Source organism: Ursus americanus, chromosome X, assembly GCF_024610735.1.
Source record: "Ursus americanus isolate L20-20 chromosome X, mUrsAme1.1.p, whole genome shotgun sequence".
NCBI classification, from domain to species: domain Eukaryota; kingdom Metazoa; phylum Chordata; class Mammalia; order Carnivora; family Ursidae; genus Ursus; species Ursus americanus.
The window spans coordinates 25658028-25674028 of NC_142164.1; the positions used below are offsets into that span (position 1 = coordinate 25658028).

The 16001-nt window shown below is 38.8% G+C and overlaps 1 protein-coding gene across 1 annotated transcript in view; it reads right to left on the minus strand.

Moving 5' to 3' along the window:
- Nucleotides 1-488: 488 nt before the first annotated feature.
- XIAP (X-linked inhibitor of apoptosis) overlaps nt 489-16001 on the minus strand; it is a 56917-nt gene continuing 41404 nt past the window's right edge. The window contains exons 7-8 of the mRNA XM_045797492.2: nt 12170-12370; nt 489-5035 (exon numbers count right to left, since the gene is read on the minus strand). Coding sequence (XP_045653448.1) covers nt 4842-5035; nt 12170-12370 — 395 coding nt within the window. The 3' untranslated portion in view covers nt 489-4841. The remainder of the gene's footprint in view (nt 5036-12169; nt 12371-16001) is intronic.

Sequence of the window (16001 nt, forward strand, 5' to 3'; positions counted from 1 at the left end):
AAGGCAGACGCTTAACGACTGAGCCACCCAGGCGCCCCAGAGAAAGCTTTTTTTTAAAAAAAAAATGTGTTGGTGCCCTCTCTGGGGCTTGAACTTTAAGAGAAAGCTTTGAAAATTCACATCTTTATCAATATTCATTGAAAGTGTAGTTGACATGTAAGAAGAAAGGTAGACTGCATTTAAATTGCTTGCTCAAGATTTGTTATGGTGACTATATTACCTCTTGGGAGAAACAGACCGATCTTTGTGGGGAGAGAGTGTTATTATAGTTCATATTTTTATACATTGTAAAAACAGGCTTTTCATGCACTTACAGAATTCGATAAATTAATATGAAAACAGATGTCTTTTTTCTTTTAATAGGACATGACTTGATGTGTACCTTAATGCCTGGCCCAATGGCAGAAAATATATTTAGGTTTCATTTTAGTATTTTTAAGAGGGCTATTTTATTTTTTCTGAGAAAGTAAAATAAATACAAAGTAATATCATTTTAAAGAACAGTACTTTATTGAATAAGTTTTATTCACAGAAAAATAAGCTTTAATCTATGATGACTGCCAGATTATACACTGGAAAGCAATTTTCTTTGTTTTCCATACTGATGGAAAGGTTTCTACTAAATGAAAAAAGTCATAAAATTATATTCACAAATATAGCACTCTATCTGAAAACATTTCACATGATTATTCACAACACTAATACAATGACATAAGAATCTGTCATTCTGTCAGATTAGATAAGATATAATAATAATGAAAAATGCAAAATCTAACAAAAATTACATTAAAGCCTTTATTACATCAAATCGAAAATGCAAATATGTTACCAAGTATAGAGAAAATGACAAAATATACTTATATAGTAATTTTAAATGTTGCATTAATGATACACAATAAGCATGTAGGAAATGCCAAAAAAAATCTCTATGCATATCTGCAAACTTTAGTCTTCAAAATAGAATCTTACCACCCAAAACATTAATGTAGTATTGTACAATTTGAAGATATATGTATTTAAGATTGTCCTACTGTATTAGTCATAAAGTGTCATTTAATATGTAGTGAAAGTTATGGCATAAAAGAAAGAATAGTTGAAAAAATAAACATTTGAGATCTCCCAGGAGAGGTAACTTGAAGTTTTTCACCTTCAAACTATGTCCCAGTCTGGGCTGCCACTAATTAGCTAGACAGCTTTGAATAAATCACTTCACCTTTGGGCCTCAGTCGTCTCACCTGTAAAACGAGGGGAAGAATCAGATACTCTCTAAGGTCACTTCTAGCTCTGACACTCTAGGATTCTAGTAGCCGCTAGTGAAATTCACATTGTGCTAACTGAACAGAGTCAAACTGACACTGACGATGAAAGTGGGAATAAGCCAACTGTTTCTATTAGCAAAGCTCACCGAACTTGATAAGAATAGTTTTTTTTTTTAGATTTTTTTAAAAAGGAACTTAAATATTTTTAAGGACCTGAACTATTTATTATAATTTACATCTTAACTATGAGAAACGCCAAAAAAGATGAGTAAGAGTCACTGAAAGAGTTACCATCTAAGTTTTAGCCCAAATTTCCAGAGTCAAGGCAAACCCCTGAAGGGTGAGAGTGTGCTGGGAAGGGAATGAACATTTGTAGCAAGTATCTGACATCCAGGGTCTCCCTGAACTCTCCTGATTTTGTAAGATAGGTATTATTCTTATTTCAGAAATGAAGAAACAGCTCTTTTTTAAAGCCGACTTGGCTAAAAATAACTACATCTGTCAACTATCCCCTCCTGTTTTCTTATTTCTCTAATGGAAATGAAAAGCCTACCCCATTTCTCCCACTCCTCCACCCTTCCCCCTCATATTCAACCCCTGGGGAATCAGGAAATAAAAGAATGATTTGGGCCTCAAGAGTACAATACACGCACTTAGTGCTGTGGTGGAAGTCTCCATCCAGAGAGTTCGAAATACCAGTTTTATCCACTCAAATGAAAACAGGAAAAAAAAAAAAACCTACCAAAATTTAAATAATGTAACCACAAAAACAAAAGATCATAGTTAGGCAGGGCCAAATCGCATTATATACACCCATCACACCCACCTTACCCCTTAGCCTTTAACCAAAGGGGAAAAAACAACAAAACTAAGAAACCCAAACCGAGCAGGAACGGCAATACAAAGCCATTAATTAACTAACTGGAGTTTACTTTATAAACATGAAAGCCATTTTTCAAAAATTAAAACAAGGCTTTTGATCAGCACACCAAATTATTATGAATAAAGATAACTACTTATTACCGAACAACCTGACTCCTCGCATGACTAAAATGTAGTAAAAGGTGGTGACTTCGAAATCTTTAGAGTGAACTTTCTAACAGAAAAGGAATGTCTACATGTAGATATGGAGAACTATTTTGGGAAAGGGGGAGGCGCAGATTTGGATCTGGTTATATTTCTGACCTTGCAAGTAATCATTTTTTGCACAACTAGATGGAAAGGATCCAGTGCTTTTTATAGTGAGAACACAGACAAACATTGGTAAGTCTTAAAAAAAATGTGATTAGAAGTTGGAGTGCTGAGTGATTTCAGAACCTGAAGCAACAGCATTTCTAAACAATTCTTAAAATAAACTTGTTAGCCACATCAGCTTCATGCAGTACATTTCACAACTCATGGGGAGAAAAAAGGTCTTTCTTAACTCTAAACATACAAGTTTTAAAAGAAGAGTTTTAATGAACGGAGGCTCCCAGAACAGGAAAAGCCTTATGTTAAAACAATTCAGTCCCTGGCCAACAACTAGATTGAACTAACTACCTGACTTGGAGCTGACGTGTTCTGGAAAACACATTTAAGAACCTTTAACACTTTTCTCCCCTTGTACTTTAGATTCAAAGCTTAGACTATATATGTAAAATTTACCTTAATGACCATCTAACTAAACCTAAGTGCAAGTCCAAAGGTAAAGAGAACCGAGAGCTTACATGGTAAAGCAAAAAGCCAGGCAGTCATTGTTTAACTTCGAAAGTTCTCATTTAAATTTGCAATGCTTCAAATGACTGTCACTTAAAATAGTCATCCACAGAGGTGCTGAGAACATGACAATACTCTTTCTCTTAGAAAATAAGATGAAAATAGAATTTTTAAGTTTCATTCTCAAATGTTTCTCTGCAGTGAAATGCCTCACTCACCCCTATGACAGGTTGGTTTAAGAATCTTTTAAGCAAACCCTGGGTGTTGTATGAAGCACTTTCAAACTTCTGTTTTTTATCTCTATTGACTCCCATTCAAGTTTTATTTTCTTTTTAATATTTAAGCAAGTATTCTAGTTTTCTTGTCAATACTTTGTAATTTCCAAGAGATTTTAAGGATCTTGAGAGAACATTTGTTTCAGAAATATCTACTACTATTACTAATCAAGGAAACAAAACAATTTAGGTAAAGACTTGACATTTTGTCCTATATACATCTTAATTATCCTAACAGTAAAAACGCACATGAAACTTTAAGATACAAGATGATATGAGAATCTCAACATGGAAAGCTGTCACTATAACTACAAGCAGTGTACAAACATGCTTCTACTTTTTCCTACATAAGCTGACAGATGTTTAAAATACTGGGTTAACAAAGATCTTTTAGTAAAGTGACTTAGGCAGGCTTAAACTAGCAAGGATTAAGGATGAATCCTTACTAATTAATTGGAAGATCTGAGACATATTTCATATTTCATTTTACAAAATCAGGAATATTTATTTTGAAACAAGAGAAGAAGACATGGTCTACCTGTCAGAAAACTACCACTCAGAAATATTTTTCATCCACAAAGCAGGAAAAACATAAAAACATTTAAATTTCACATTGGCACCAAAAAGGTTAACTGCTCTGCCTTCTTGGATTAGAAAAACTAAAGCTGAGCAATAAGTAGTTTTGCAGGCGTTTGAACATGCCTAAGCCTTTAAATCAGTAAAATACTTTCTAAAAATTCTGATTATAAAATACATACTTATAAAAAATCCAAACAGAACAAAATGAAAAAAGTAGAAAGTGAAAGGCCCCTGCAACCCCCTCTGGGCCCTACCCCCCCGACCCCACCCTCAAGAGAAACCACATTTAACTGTTTGGTGCTTTATCCGTCCAAATCTTTTGTTCTATACATATACAAAACACACACACCTTCATCTGACTCATTGTATAGACAGTGTTTTGCTACTTCAGTTTACATTTAGTATCTTTGACATCTTTCCATGTCAGTACATGTTGGCTAGATGGTATTCATCCTTAAATACCCTTTTAACAATGGCAAAATCATTTTTTACAATCACCCACCCAAGCACGTGTGTATAATTTTAAAAGAGAATAGACAAAATCCTAAAACACAAAGACAAACATCTAAAAATAATCTGTATCTTTCCACCAGTGTGGAACAGTTCATTCCTTTTCACACAAAACAAATTATGTGATTGGGGAGATTAACTCTAATCTCCACGTTTACACAGAATGCTCCATTTGTTAAGCCTATATGAAAAGAATGAAAAATTCAGTTGATTAATTCACTTACACTTAGAAACTAAGTTAGTGTACTACAAATACACATTGTGGTCAGTGACAATATGATGCCTCTTAGTCTAGATTTCAATTAAATAACAGTAAAAAAAAAAAGATACACAACATAGCTAATATCCTCCAAAATCCAGAAATTCAAATTTTAGAATACGAACTAGAACATTGTAGTTTACATTTCGTCTACTCGGTAGCAAATGCTAATGGCATTCAATGCTGATTACTTAAAGTCAGTTCACATCACACACTCAATCAGGGTAATGAGAAGAACATAATGCGCCGAACTGTAGAGTTAGATTAAGACATAAAAATTTTTTGCTTGAAAGTAATGACTGTGTAGCACATGGGACATTTGTCAACTGCTTCAGCACATTGTTTACAAGTGACCAGATGTCCACAAGGAATGAAAACCACCGCGATATTTCTATCCATACAGATTTTGCAAAGCTTCTCCTCTTGCAGGAGCCTTAGCTGCTCTTCAGCACTAATCTCTGCACAAAGAGAAAAGAAATGTGTTAATTTTCGACTTTCTCAGTTGTTGAAATATACTGAAACAACGTGAAGCCCTACTGTGTGCCAGGCGCTCATCAAGGGGCAGGACACAGGATGACCCACACGTGACACCTGCTCTTAAAGAGCTCGCAGCCTAGAGGAGAGAAGGACGTGAGCTGAGGCTACGGAGGAAAGCGCAAAGTACACAGTGATAAGTGCTCTAATGAAGTTACGTACGAAGTGCTGGGGATGGGAAGTAGAACAAGTTCTTCTCTTCAGATGAGCTGGGGAACGCTGCTCGTTGGCAGCTGCGGCGGGGGGGGGGGGGGATGGGAGAAGTGGAGGAGTGACATTTAAACATGGCCAGCAACTTGCCAGGCAGAGAAGCCAGGGTTAGGTAAAAAGAAGTGACATATGGAAAGGGCATGACTTACTCCAGAAATGGAGGGATGGGTCTGAGGGACCCTTCTGAAGTGGGACTACTAGGATGTGGTGACTGACTAGATGTGAGGGGTGAGGAAAAAAAGAGGAAACAGAGTTGATTTTAAGATTTCTAGTGTGGCTGACAAGGGGATGATGACGCCAAAAGGAAATACAGAAGGAGGTACTGGTCTGACATTTTTCCAGTTGTTTTTGAGGTGTCTGCAGGGCATCCGTATATAAATGTCACTGGACAGTCATGTGTTGAGGTCATGAGAAGTTAGGGCTAGAAACAGAGATTCGGGTGACATCAGCATACAGGGGGCACTAAAGCACTTGCTTAATTCAGCCTTTCCCGAACTAGGTTGTGTGAAGTGTTAACAAATCCGTCATGAAAATGTGTTTCATGGTCAAACAGAACTATAGTGACAGGGGCGCCTGGGTGGCTCAATTCGTTAAGCGTCGACTCTTGATCTCAGCTCTGGTCTCAATCTCATGGTTGTGAGATCAAGCCATGCACTGGGCTCCACGAGCCCACTTAAAAAACAAACAAACAAAAGAACTATAATGACAACAACAACAAAGGCAGCAGTTAACAGTAACACAGCACTTACTCCTACGTGCCAGGCACTACTGTGAAGGCGTTGCACGGTTTAACAATCTTTGTAATCTTTTGTAGACCAGTGGTTTCCAAAGGCGGCCTCACCAGGGAATCACTTAGGGCATTTTTAAAAAAAGACTGATTTATCTATTTCCGAGAGGGGGAGGGGCAGCAGGAGAGAATCTTCAAGCAGACTCCCCAGTGAGCCCCCTGGGGCTCGACTGCAGGACCCATGAGATCATGACCTGAGTCAAAACCAAGAGTTGGCCGCTGAACTGAGCAACTCAGGCGCACATGGAGCATTTTGTTAACGAGAGATTGCTAGGCCCCATTCGCCAAATCTAAAGTTTCTGGGGTTGGTTTTTTAAATTTTGTTCTGAAATTAAAGTATGCAAAATAAAGGAGGTACAGTTTTATACAACAACAGCTTCTGGGATTGCACACACTGGCTGGGGAACCACTGCTATGAAGTACAGGTCAGGACAGTATAATGTATGTCCCCTCTTACAAAGTCACAATGCATGGCCTTATTTAACTACAGAGCTTTCCCTTTTTCCTTTTTTTTTTTTTTTTTTTTGCTCCCTCTTCATGCCATCCCTTTTAACAACCTGGGGAACACTGTTCTGAAAACAAGTTTGGGAAACAGTGGTTGAGTTTTGTTCAACAAATATTTACTGAACACGTAACTAGGTTCTAGGAACTAGAGATCCAATAATTAACAAATGCATAGGCCCCGGGGCCCTAATCGTTCATAAACAAGTAAGAAACACAAGTCGACAGGAAATTATACTGGAGTGTAATGATAAAGGTAATTACAATTTGCTATGAAGAACACAGGAAGGGTGTGAGAGTGCACGCGCACATAAACGGAAGGCCTCCCGGAGGAGATTATACTTAAACTGGGTCCTAAAGGATGAGGAGTTAACTAGGAGAGATGGAGAGGGGGCTCTGGGGGACAGAGGCAGTGGGAGAAGAGTGTTCCGGGTAGAGGAAATGGCACAGGCAGGCTCCGAGAGGAGAGACAGAACCAGGCCTGCAAGCGCACGGGTAAGGCTTTCGGAGGGACGCAGCGGGACACGAGGCTAAGAAGGTTAGCAGGCGCCCGGTCACGAAAGATTTGGCAACCCACATAAAGGAGTTTGGACTTGATCCTGAGGGCCCTGGGGACCAGTAAAGGGTATTAACCTGGAGGGAGATAGGAGGAGGTTTGTGCTTTGGAGAGGTATGCCTGACCAGGGGTGGAGAGAAAGTATTCTTTAATCTCTTTCTTCTTAAAAAGCAACCTCATGGACATAATCAAAACTAGAATCTCAAACATGGACTGCATCAGAGGTAAGATAAAGCACCTGTCCTCAAGAAGCTGGGTCTGATATGCAGGACAGAAAAGCAAACCGTTCTAAAACAATGCTATGAATGCCCTCACAGCAGCGCAAGTAGAGAACAGGGAGCTCTGGACTCTGCTGTGGGGACCGGGGAAAGCTTCAAACAGTGACCTCTAAGTGCAGCCTTGAAGGATGAGTTCACAAGATGGATTTAGGGGACCGGGGGTGGAGTGGAGAATGAGACTAGGTACACAGACAGGGAAAAGGCAGCTGGGGTGGAGGTAACAATGGAAGTAAAGGGATGGCACTCTACCCTGCTTTGTATTATATGAAAGCATTTAACCAAAAAAGTCAGAATCAAGTACATACTCACGCCCCCAAAAAGGAGGAAAACAATTAAGAAGTTTACACATGACTTTTGGATGTGACGCTCCAGTGAGTAAAAACGAACACTGGACCTAGAGGAGTCAAGTTTATAGAGACAGAAAGCAGAATGGCGGCTGTCGGGCTGGGGGAGGGGGAATGAGGACGTGTTGTTTCATGGGGACAGAGTTTCAGTTCTGTAGATAAAAAGACTTGTGGAGACTGGTTGCACAACTGTGAATGTACTTAACACTACTGAACTGTACACTTGAAACATTTTTTTAAGAGGAACACTGGACCACATGTCAGGAAACCTGATTTTCATTCCCAACTAGCCGAGTGATCTTTGACGACAGGACATCTATACTTCAGTTTTCTTACTGAAGTAATGGAAGTTATTATATGATCTTTCAGGTTCATTTTTGTTCTGGTGGTTTGTGATTCCATTTTACAGACCACAGTGGAATGAGGTGTCAGGCCTACCAAACATGGTTATCAACTTTTTCTACCTTATTTCAGCCTTATGTACAGCCACTTAACTTGACATGGTGAGGCTCTGGGCATAGATTTTACCTCCTGAAACCGACTGTTTACTTCTGACAATTTTATTTCACTGAAGCCTTAGGGTAACTATTGGATTCTACGTCCTTTAGGATGGCACCTTTCCCCGTCTACTTTCTTTTTTTAAATATTTAATTTATTCGAAAGAGAAAGAGAGAGAGAGAGAGCATGAGTCGGGGGGAGAGGCAGAGGGAGAGGCAGACTCCCCTGCTGAGCTGAGAGCCCAATGTGGAACTAGATCTCAGGACCTGGAGATCACGACCTGAGCTGAAGGCAGACACTTAACCACCTGAGCCACCCAGGCGCCCCCCAAACTTTAAAAAAAATTATTTATTTGAGAGACAGAGAGTGCGTGGGGGGGGAGGGGCAAAGGGAGAGGGAGAGAGAATCTCAAGCAGACTCACCACCAACCGTAGAGCTCTATGAGGGGGCTTGTTCCCACAACCCTGAGATTGACCCTGAGCTGAACTCAAGAGTCGGATGCTTAACCAACTGAGCCACCCAGGTGCCCCAGCACACTATGTAATCTTTAAAAAGAAAGAAAGATACTATTTGGTACTATTTTTAGAAGACCACTTACTGGGATATTTTCTGTCACATAGCCATTGTGATAAAAGCTAGTACTGAATCTAGGATTTCTCAGTAAGCAACAATAACAGTGTAGTTTTTCTAATAACTTCCACCTGCTTTACCTCAGGCCCATCTTCTATTCTGTATAGAATTAAAAGAGTCTTAGTGCCAGTCTTTATGCATAAGCCCTTGGGAAGAGGAATAGGCAGCAGCCCTAGTGCGAGAAGATAGGCTGTATCAATTAACCTCCCTCTCAACTTAATGAGACCGAGGAGAGGTCAACTGATGAATTCCAACCCCTGCTTCTGAGAGCTGCCCTTTGCTTAGTCCCTGCTTCCCACACCATCCGAGCTTGTAGTCTTAGTGATAGTAAGAACCTCCATCGACTCCTGTTGGATAGAAAACAGACGCTCCCTAAAGCACTCGGTCCCTTGTTCTCTTCCTGTTGCAGTCCACTAAATCATCCTGTTGCTGACAACACCTTCTGGTATAAAACCTAACACCTCACTGTCAAACTTGAGTTGTGGTTAAGATGCAGGGGAAAATGATACAGTCCCTTGTATTTCAGGAAGATGATCAAGTCAGTGGTTCATTTTACCATTACCAAGACAAGTGAAACTATTACAGGTTTTAAATAAATGCCTACTTAGGAAAAGAGTAGTAAGATTTCTGCTGAATGTTTTACATCAACTAATGTAATTAAAAAATCAGTGTTATACTGTTTTGTGACTGATGTAATTATCTGAATAATATTTTAGAAGCATTTGAAATAACTTAAAGATCAAAAGGGTCTACTCATTTTTTAATTTTTTTTTTTTTAAGTAAGCTCTACACTTAATGTGGAGCTTGAACTCACAACCCCGGGATCAAGAGTCGCATGCTCTTCTGACTGAGCCAGCCAGGCACCCCAGAAGGGTCTTTATGTAAAAAAAAAAAATAGTAAACTTTTAGATTTATTAGCCCTGGGAGAATTTGCAACCTTTGGGAGATGTGGTCAAGAGCTCAGAGAACAATGACTATACCAACGTACCTCGGTACCCAAAATGTATTCAGTTTGAAACTTTCTAACCTTCGATGTTGCCATCAAACACTAGAGTTGCTTTCATCCTTAAAGAAGGAACTTACGTTTTTTAATCTTTTTTTCCTAAAAGGAGTTTATATGCTTCTCTTGCACATTATTAAAACACTTTTCAAGGGTGCCTGGCTGGCTCCGTCAATAGACCATGCAACTCTTGATCTCAGGGTTGTGAGTCCAAGCCCCAACTTGGGTGTGGAGCCTACTTAAAAAAAAAGTTTAATACACTTTCTATATATGATTTACAGTACCAGGGTGTCACTTATTCAAGCTCCATTTAGTAATAAGGCGCTTTTATAGGTTTACATCACATGAAAAGTTGCAGAACACTCTAAATCCATTTCAACTACAAAACTTACAGATTCCACAATCATAAAAGCCTTCATTATTCCTTATCTAAACTAAAACACAAACCCACACTTAAATAAATCAGGGGCGACTGGGTGGCTCAGTCCAGTTAAGTGTCCAACTCTTTTTTTTTTCTTTTTTTAAAAGAATTATTCTAGAGAGACACAGAAGGGGGGAGGGGCAGAGGGAGAGAATCCTCAAGCATACTCCCCACTGAGCGTGGAACCCGATCCCACAACCCATGAGATCTTGACCTGAGCTGAAACCAAGAGTTGGATGCTTAACCAACTGAGCCATCCAGGCACCCCAGCATCCAACCCTTGATTTCAGCTTAGGTCATGATCTCAGGGTCATGGAATCAAGCCCTGCAAAGGGCTCCACGATAAGTGGGGAGTCTGCTTGAGATTCTCTCTTTCCCCCCTGTGCTCTCTCTAAAATAAATAAATATATCATAACAAAAATTAAATTAATTAACCAGTGGATTTTACTTGGATACCAACTAGGACAAATCAACTGTTAAGAATGTTTTAAGACACTGGGGAGAATTAAAACCAACTGATTTTCAAATGATATTATGGAATTACTGGTAATTTTGTTAAGTTTGGTAACATACTGTATGTATAAATAAATGCATCCCCCCAAAATTCATATGCTGAAGCCCTAAACTCCCAATGTGATGGGACTCACAGATGGGCCCTTTGGGAGGTAATTAAATTTAGATGAGGTCATAAGGGTGGGACCCGCTCATTACAGAATGAGTATCTCTCTTATTTTTTTTCTTTCTCATTATGTATGTATTTTTATTTTTATTTTGAAGATTTTATTTTTAATTTTTAAAAATTTTTTAAAGAAGATTTTATTTATTTGAGAGAGAGAGAGAGAGAAAGCGAGCGCACAAGCAGTGGGAGCAGCAGGCAGAGGGAGAGGGAGAAGCAGACTCCCCGCTGAGCAGGGAGCCCGATGTAGGGCTCGATCCCAGGGCCTTGAGATCATGACCTGAGCCGAAGGCAGATGCTGAACCAACTGAGCCACCCAGGCGTCCTTAAAGATTTTATTTTTAACTAATCTCTACACCTAATGTGGGGCTCAAACTCAACCCCAAGATCAAGGGTCGCATGCTCTACCGACTGAGCCAGCCACATGACCCTGTATTTATTTTTAAAGTAAACTCTATGCCCAACTCGAGGCTCAAACTCACGACCCCGAGATCAAGAGTCACATGCTCTACTGACTACGCCAGCCAGATGTTCCATGGAATCAGTGTATTTATAAGAAGAGGAAGAGAGACCAGAGTTCTCTCTCTGCCTTCACGGAGAGAAGGCAGCCATCTGCAAGCCTGGAAGAGAGTCCTCATCAGGAACCAAATCTCCCAGCACCTTGATGGACTTCCAGGCCCCCAGAAATGTTGAGAAATAAATGTCTGCTGTTTAAGTCTATAGTATTCTGTTAGAGCAATCTGAGCACAGTTTAAGTTACTGCTTAACACAACAGTATTAAGATTATGTTAAAAAAAACCCTTTTCTGTTAGATATATATTAAAGTATTTATAGGTAAATGATACATGGGATGCCTGGAATTTTCTTTAAAATACCATAGCAAAAAAAATTGGGGGAAGATATGAAACAAGACTGGAAAATCGTTGATAATTACTGAATCTGGTTTATGGATACATGAGGGTTCATTGTACTATTTTCTCCACTTTTGAGTATTTTTGAATTTTTTATTAACAGAAAGTTCTAAAAAATGTTTATCCTAAGGTAGATGTGAAAAGGAAAAAAAAAAATGAATGGGCCACAAAGTCATATAAGGTACTATCCATAATGAATGAAGTACTCTTAGGTGTTTCTTGCTTTTTAAAAACAGCCATGCATACCTTTTTGCAATGAAGTCTGGCTTGATTCATCTTGTGTATTGTCTTTCTGAGCACTCACTAGATCTGAAACCAGAATCTCAAGTGATTTATAGTTGCTCCCAGATGTCTGAATTTTTTCCTCCATTATTTTCTTAACGTCCTTGAAATTGAATCCCATTCGTATAGCTTCTTGTAACATAGGATTTTGTAAGATGGCATCATCTGAAATAAAAATTGGTGAGGAAAAAGAACAGAGTTTAAACAATTATTTTCTTTTATTTTTTTAAATATTTGATTAATTTATTTGACAGAGAGACAGCAAGAGAGGGAACATAAGCAGGGGGAGTGGGAGAGGAAGAAACAAGCTTCCTGCTGAGCAGGGAGCCTGATGTGGGGCTCGATGTGGGGCTCGATCCCAGGACCCTGGGATAATGACCTGAGCTGAAGGCAGACGCTTAACGACTGAGCCACCCAGGCGCCCCTAAACAATTATTTTCATTAACACAACTCAACAGCAAAGTACAGTTAAAAAGAAAAAGGTAAGCAAGAAAAAAAAAAAAAAACCAGCACATCAAAGCTACTTTGGGAAGAAGATTTTGAAATACTTAAGTACTGAAGAATCTTTCAGACTCATAATCATTGAAAATACAGTATTATTTTGTAGCACTAAGAATTGAGATTAGGTGCTTTAAAGACTGAAGAAATAGTGCAAGATTAGGTAAAACCGAGAAGAAAAAGTTAAGTGTTTCAAAAATGAGACTTTTTTTCCAAATCAGCTGTACTCATTAACAGCTAACCTAAGTACTTAATGGTTGGATTTCTTTCCCAAGTCGCTAACGATTATTTTGGAAAAATCCTGGGAAATAGGGGGAGTTCGCAGTCTGTGACCTTGAATGTGTGAATTTCCTATCTCTGAGACTTAGTTTCTGCAGCCGAGGGGGGTGAACTAGATAATGCAACAAAATGAATAGAAATTCACTGAAATGGTACTCAAAGTAGAAATACAGGTTATGTAGAGAACTGCTGAAAGAGGAGACTTACACCCTCCGATTCATCAATTCTACTCAGGGATTAAAAATAAGTACAAAGGTCCACCAAAAAAAAAAAAAAAAAAAGGTCCACCAAAGACATGCACAAGAATATTCCCAGCAGTGTCATTTGTAACAGCCTCAAACTGGAAACAACTCAAACGTCTACCACCAGGTGAATGGATCAGTAAACTGTGGTATATTCAAACACTACAAGGCAAGAAGGAAAAATGAACTATGACCACAGACAACACAATGCATCTCACAGATCTGATGAACAACTCATCATCATAATGACAAACCCGAGACAAAAGAACATACCATATGATTACATTTATAAGATGTTCAGAACTAATCTATGGTAATAGAAGTCAGAACATAACTGGGGGTAGATGCTGACTGGGAAAGGGGCTTGAAAGAGTTTCTGGCATGGTGGAAGTGTTTTTTTTTTTTAAGATTTTATTTATTTGAGAGAGAGCATGAGAGAGAGAGAGAGAGAGAGCACGAGCAAGGGACAGGGGCAGAGGGAGAAGCAGACTCCCCACTGAGCAGGGAGCCCGATGCGGGGCTCAATCCCAGGACCCCGAGATCATGACCCAAGCCAAAGGCAGACACTTAACTGACTGAGCCGCCCAGGCGCTCCTGTTCTCCATCTTGATTTGGCTGATGACTACACAGATAAATGCATGTTAAAATTCATTGAACCGAATACTTCAGTCCATTTTAAACATTTTATTGTATGTGTATTATACTTCAATAAATGTTTTTCAGAAGAAGTTGGAAAGGGATTTGATTATAAGAAATATTACATGGTAAGTAAAAGAAGTAGGAAAGTAACTTAAGATTTCTGTTTGATAAAGAAAAATTTTGTTGGGGGTTCTAATGCAGATAAAAGACTATTTATGAGACTACTAAAGCATCTGAATGGGAAATAAGGGCAGAAACTAGGGCAGATCCAGTGGATTGTAGACAATATTAAAAAGGTTGAATTCATCAGACCTGGTGGTTAATTAAATGTAGAAGGATTAAGGAAAGCAAAGAGCTTAAAATGACTCCAATTACTGGGTGGCTTTGTGAGCTAGGGAACTATTAATCAACCTGGGGGGAAAGAACAGGGCTGGATTCAGTCTGAGTGATCTTTAGAAACGCGGGACTTCAGCTGCTTTCTGAGATTTCTAGGTGGAGACGTCCGGACATCACTCGTTCCTGGTTCTACTATCTGTTTTTTTTTTCCCCCCAGCTTGTTTTGCTGGCTCCTTCTGCTCCCCTGATTAGACACTGGTGATTCCTTTCCATTCCCTCACTGATCCCCCCTTTTTAACAATCTCTCTGGACACTTTCCCACCACCACAATTTTACCCTTATTTATCTGATTTGCAGGTATTAAGACCCACCTACTTAAATATCCTGCAGGTATCTCAAGGTTATCTTGCTAAAAACCAAAAGCAGGGACAACAGGACATCCACATGAAAAATTATTAAAAGGGGCCCCACCTTATACATACACAAAAATAAACTCAAAATGGATAAAAGACCTGAATGTAAGAGATAAAACCATAAAACTCTTAGAAGAAAGCATAGATGACCTTGGATTAGGCAATGGTTTCTTAGTAACACCAAAAGCATAAGCAACAAAAAATAAGTTGGATTTCATCAAAATTAAAAATTTATATACTTCAAAGTACATTAGCAAGAAAAGTGAAAAGAACGAGTGAAAATATTTGCAAATCATGTATCTGACAAGGGACTTATATGTAAAAAACTAGAATATTTAAAGAACTCTTATAACTCAACGAAAAGATAAATAACCCAACTAAAAAACGGGCAAAGGTGATGGACATTTCTCCAAAGAAGGCATACGAATGGCCAATAAACACACGAAAGGATGCCTGACATCATTAGTCATCAGGGAAATACAAATCAAAACCACAATAAGATACCACTTCACATCCATTAGGATGGCTGTAATGAAAAGACATACAGTAACAAGTGCTAACAAGGATGTGGAGAAACAAACTGGAACCCTTATACGCTGCTAGTGGGAATGGAAAATGGTGCAGCCACGTTGGAAAACTGGCCGTTTATCAAAAGGTTAAATGTAGAGTTACTACATGACCCAGCAACTTCATGCCAAAATATATACTCAAGAGAATTAAAAACCTATGTCCACACAAAAATTTGCACACAAATGTTCATAGCAGCATCAACATCATTCCTAAGAGCCAAGAAGTGGAAACCCAAATGTCTATCAACTAACTGATGAACGGATAAAGAGAATGTGGTATTATCCATACAAAGGAAAAGTTTTCCACCATAAAAAAGAACGAAGTCCTCATATATAAGTACTACAACATGGATGAACTTCAAAGCCACATATTATGATTCCATTCATATGAAATGGCCAGAATAGGCAAATCCAGAGAGACAGAAGTAGATCGGTAGTTGTCTGGCTGGACTTGATGCTGAAGGGGCAGCAATGAGAAGGGACTGCTAATGGGTATAGGGTTTCTTTTAGGGATTATGATAATGTTTTGCAATTAAATAGCAGTGATGGTTCCACGACATTGTGAATATACTAAAAACCACTAAAGTGTACTGTTTATAAGGGTGAAATTTTTGCTATATGAATTACATCTCAATTTTAAAACCTTAATCCCAAACTAGAGCAAGAGTCTCATTAGTCGTAAAAAGTACAGTATGCATCGTAAGAATGATTCCCGTCAAGAAATGTTACAGAATCTTCATTTGTGGATAATTTCAAAAATATAGGCTGGAATAAATGATTTCTTAAACTTTATTACTTATGCCCATTACAAACCTATATC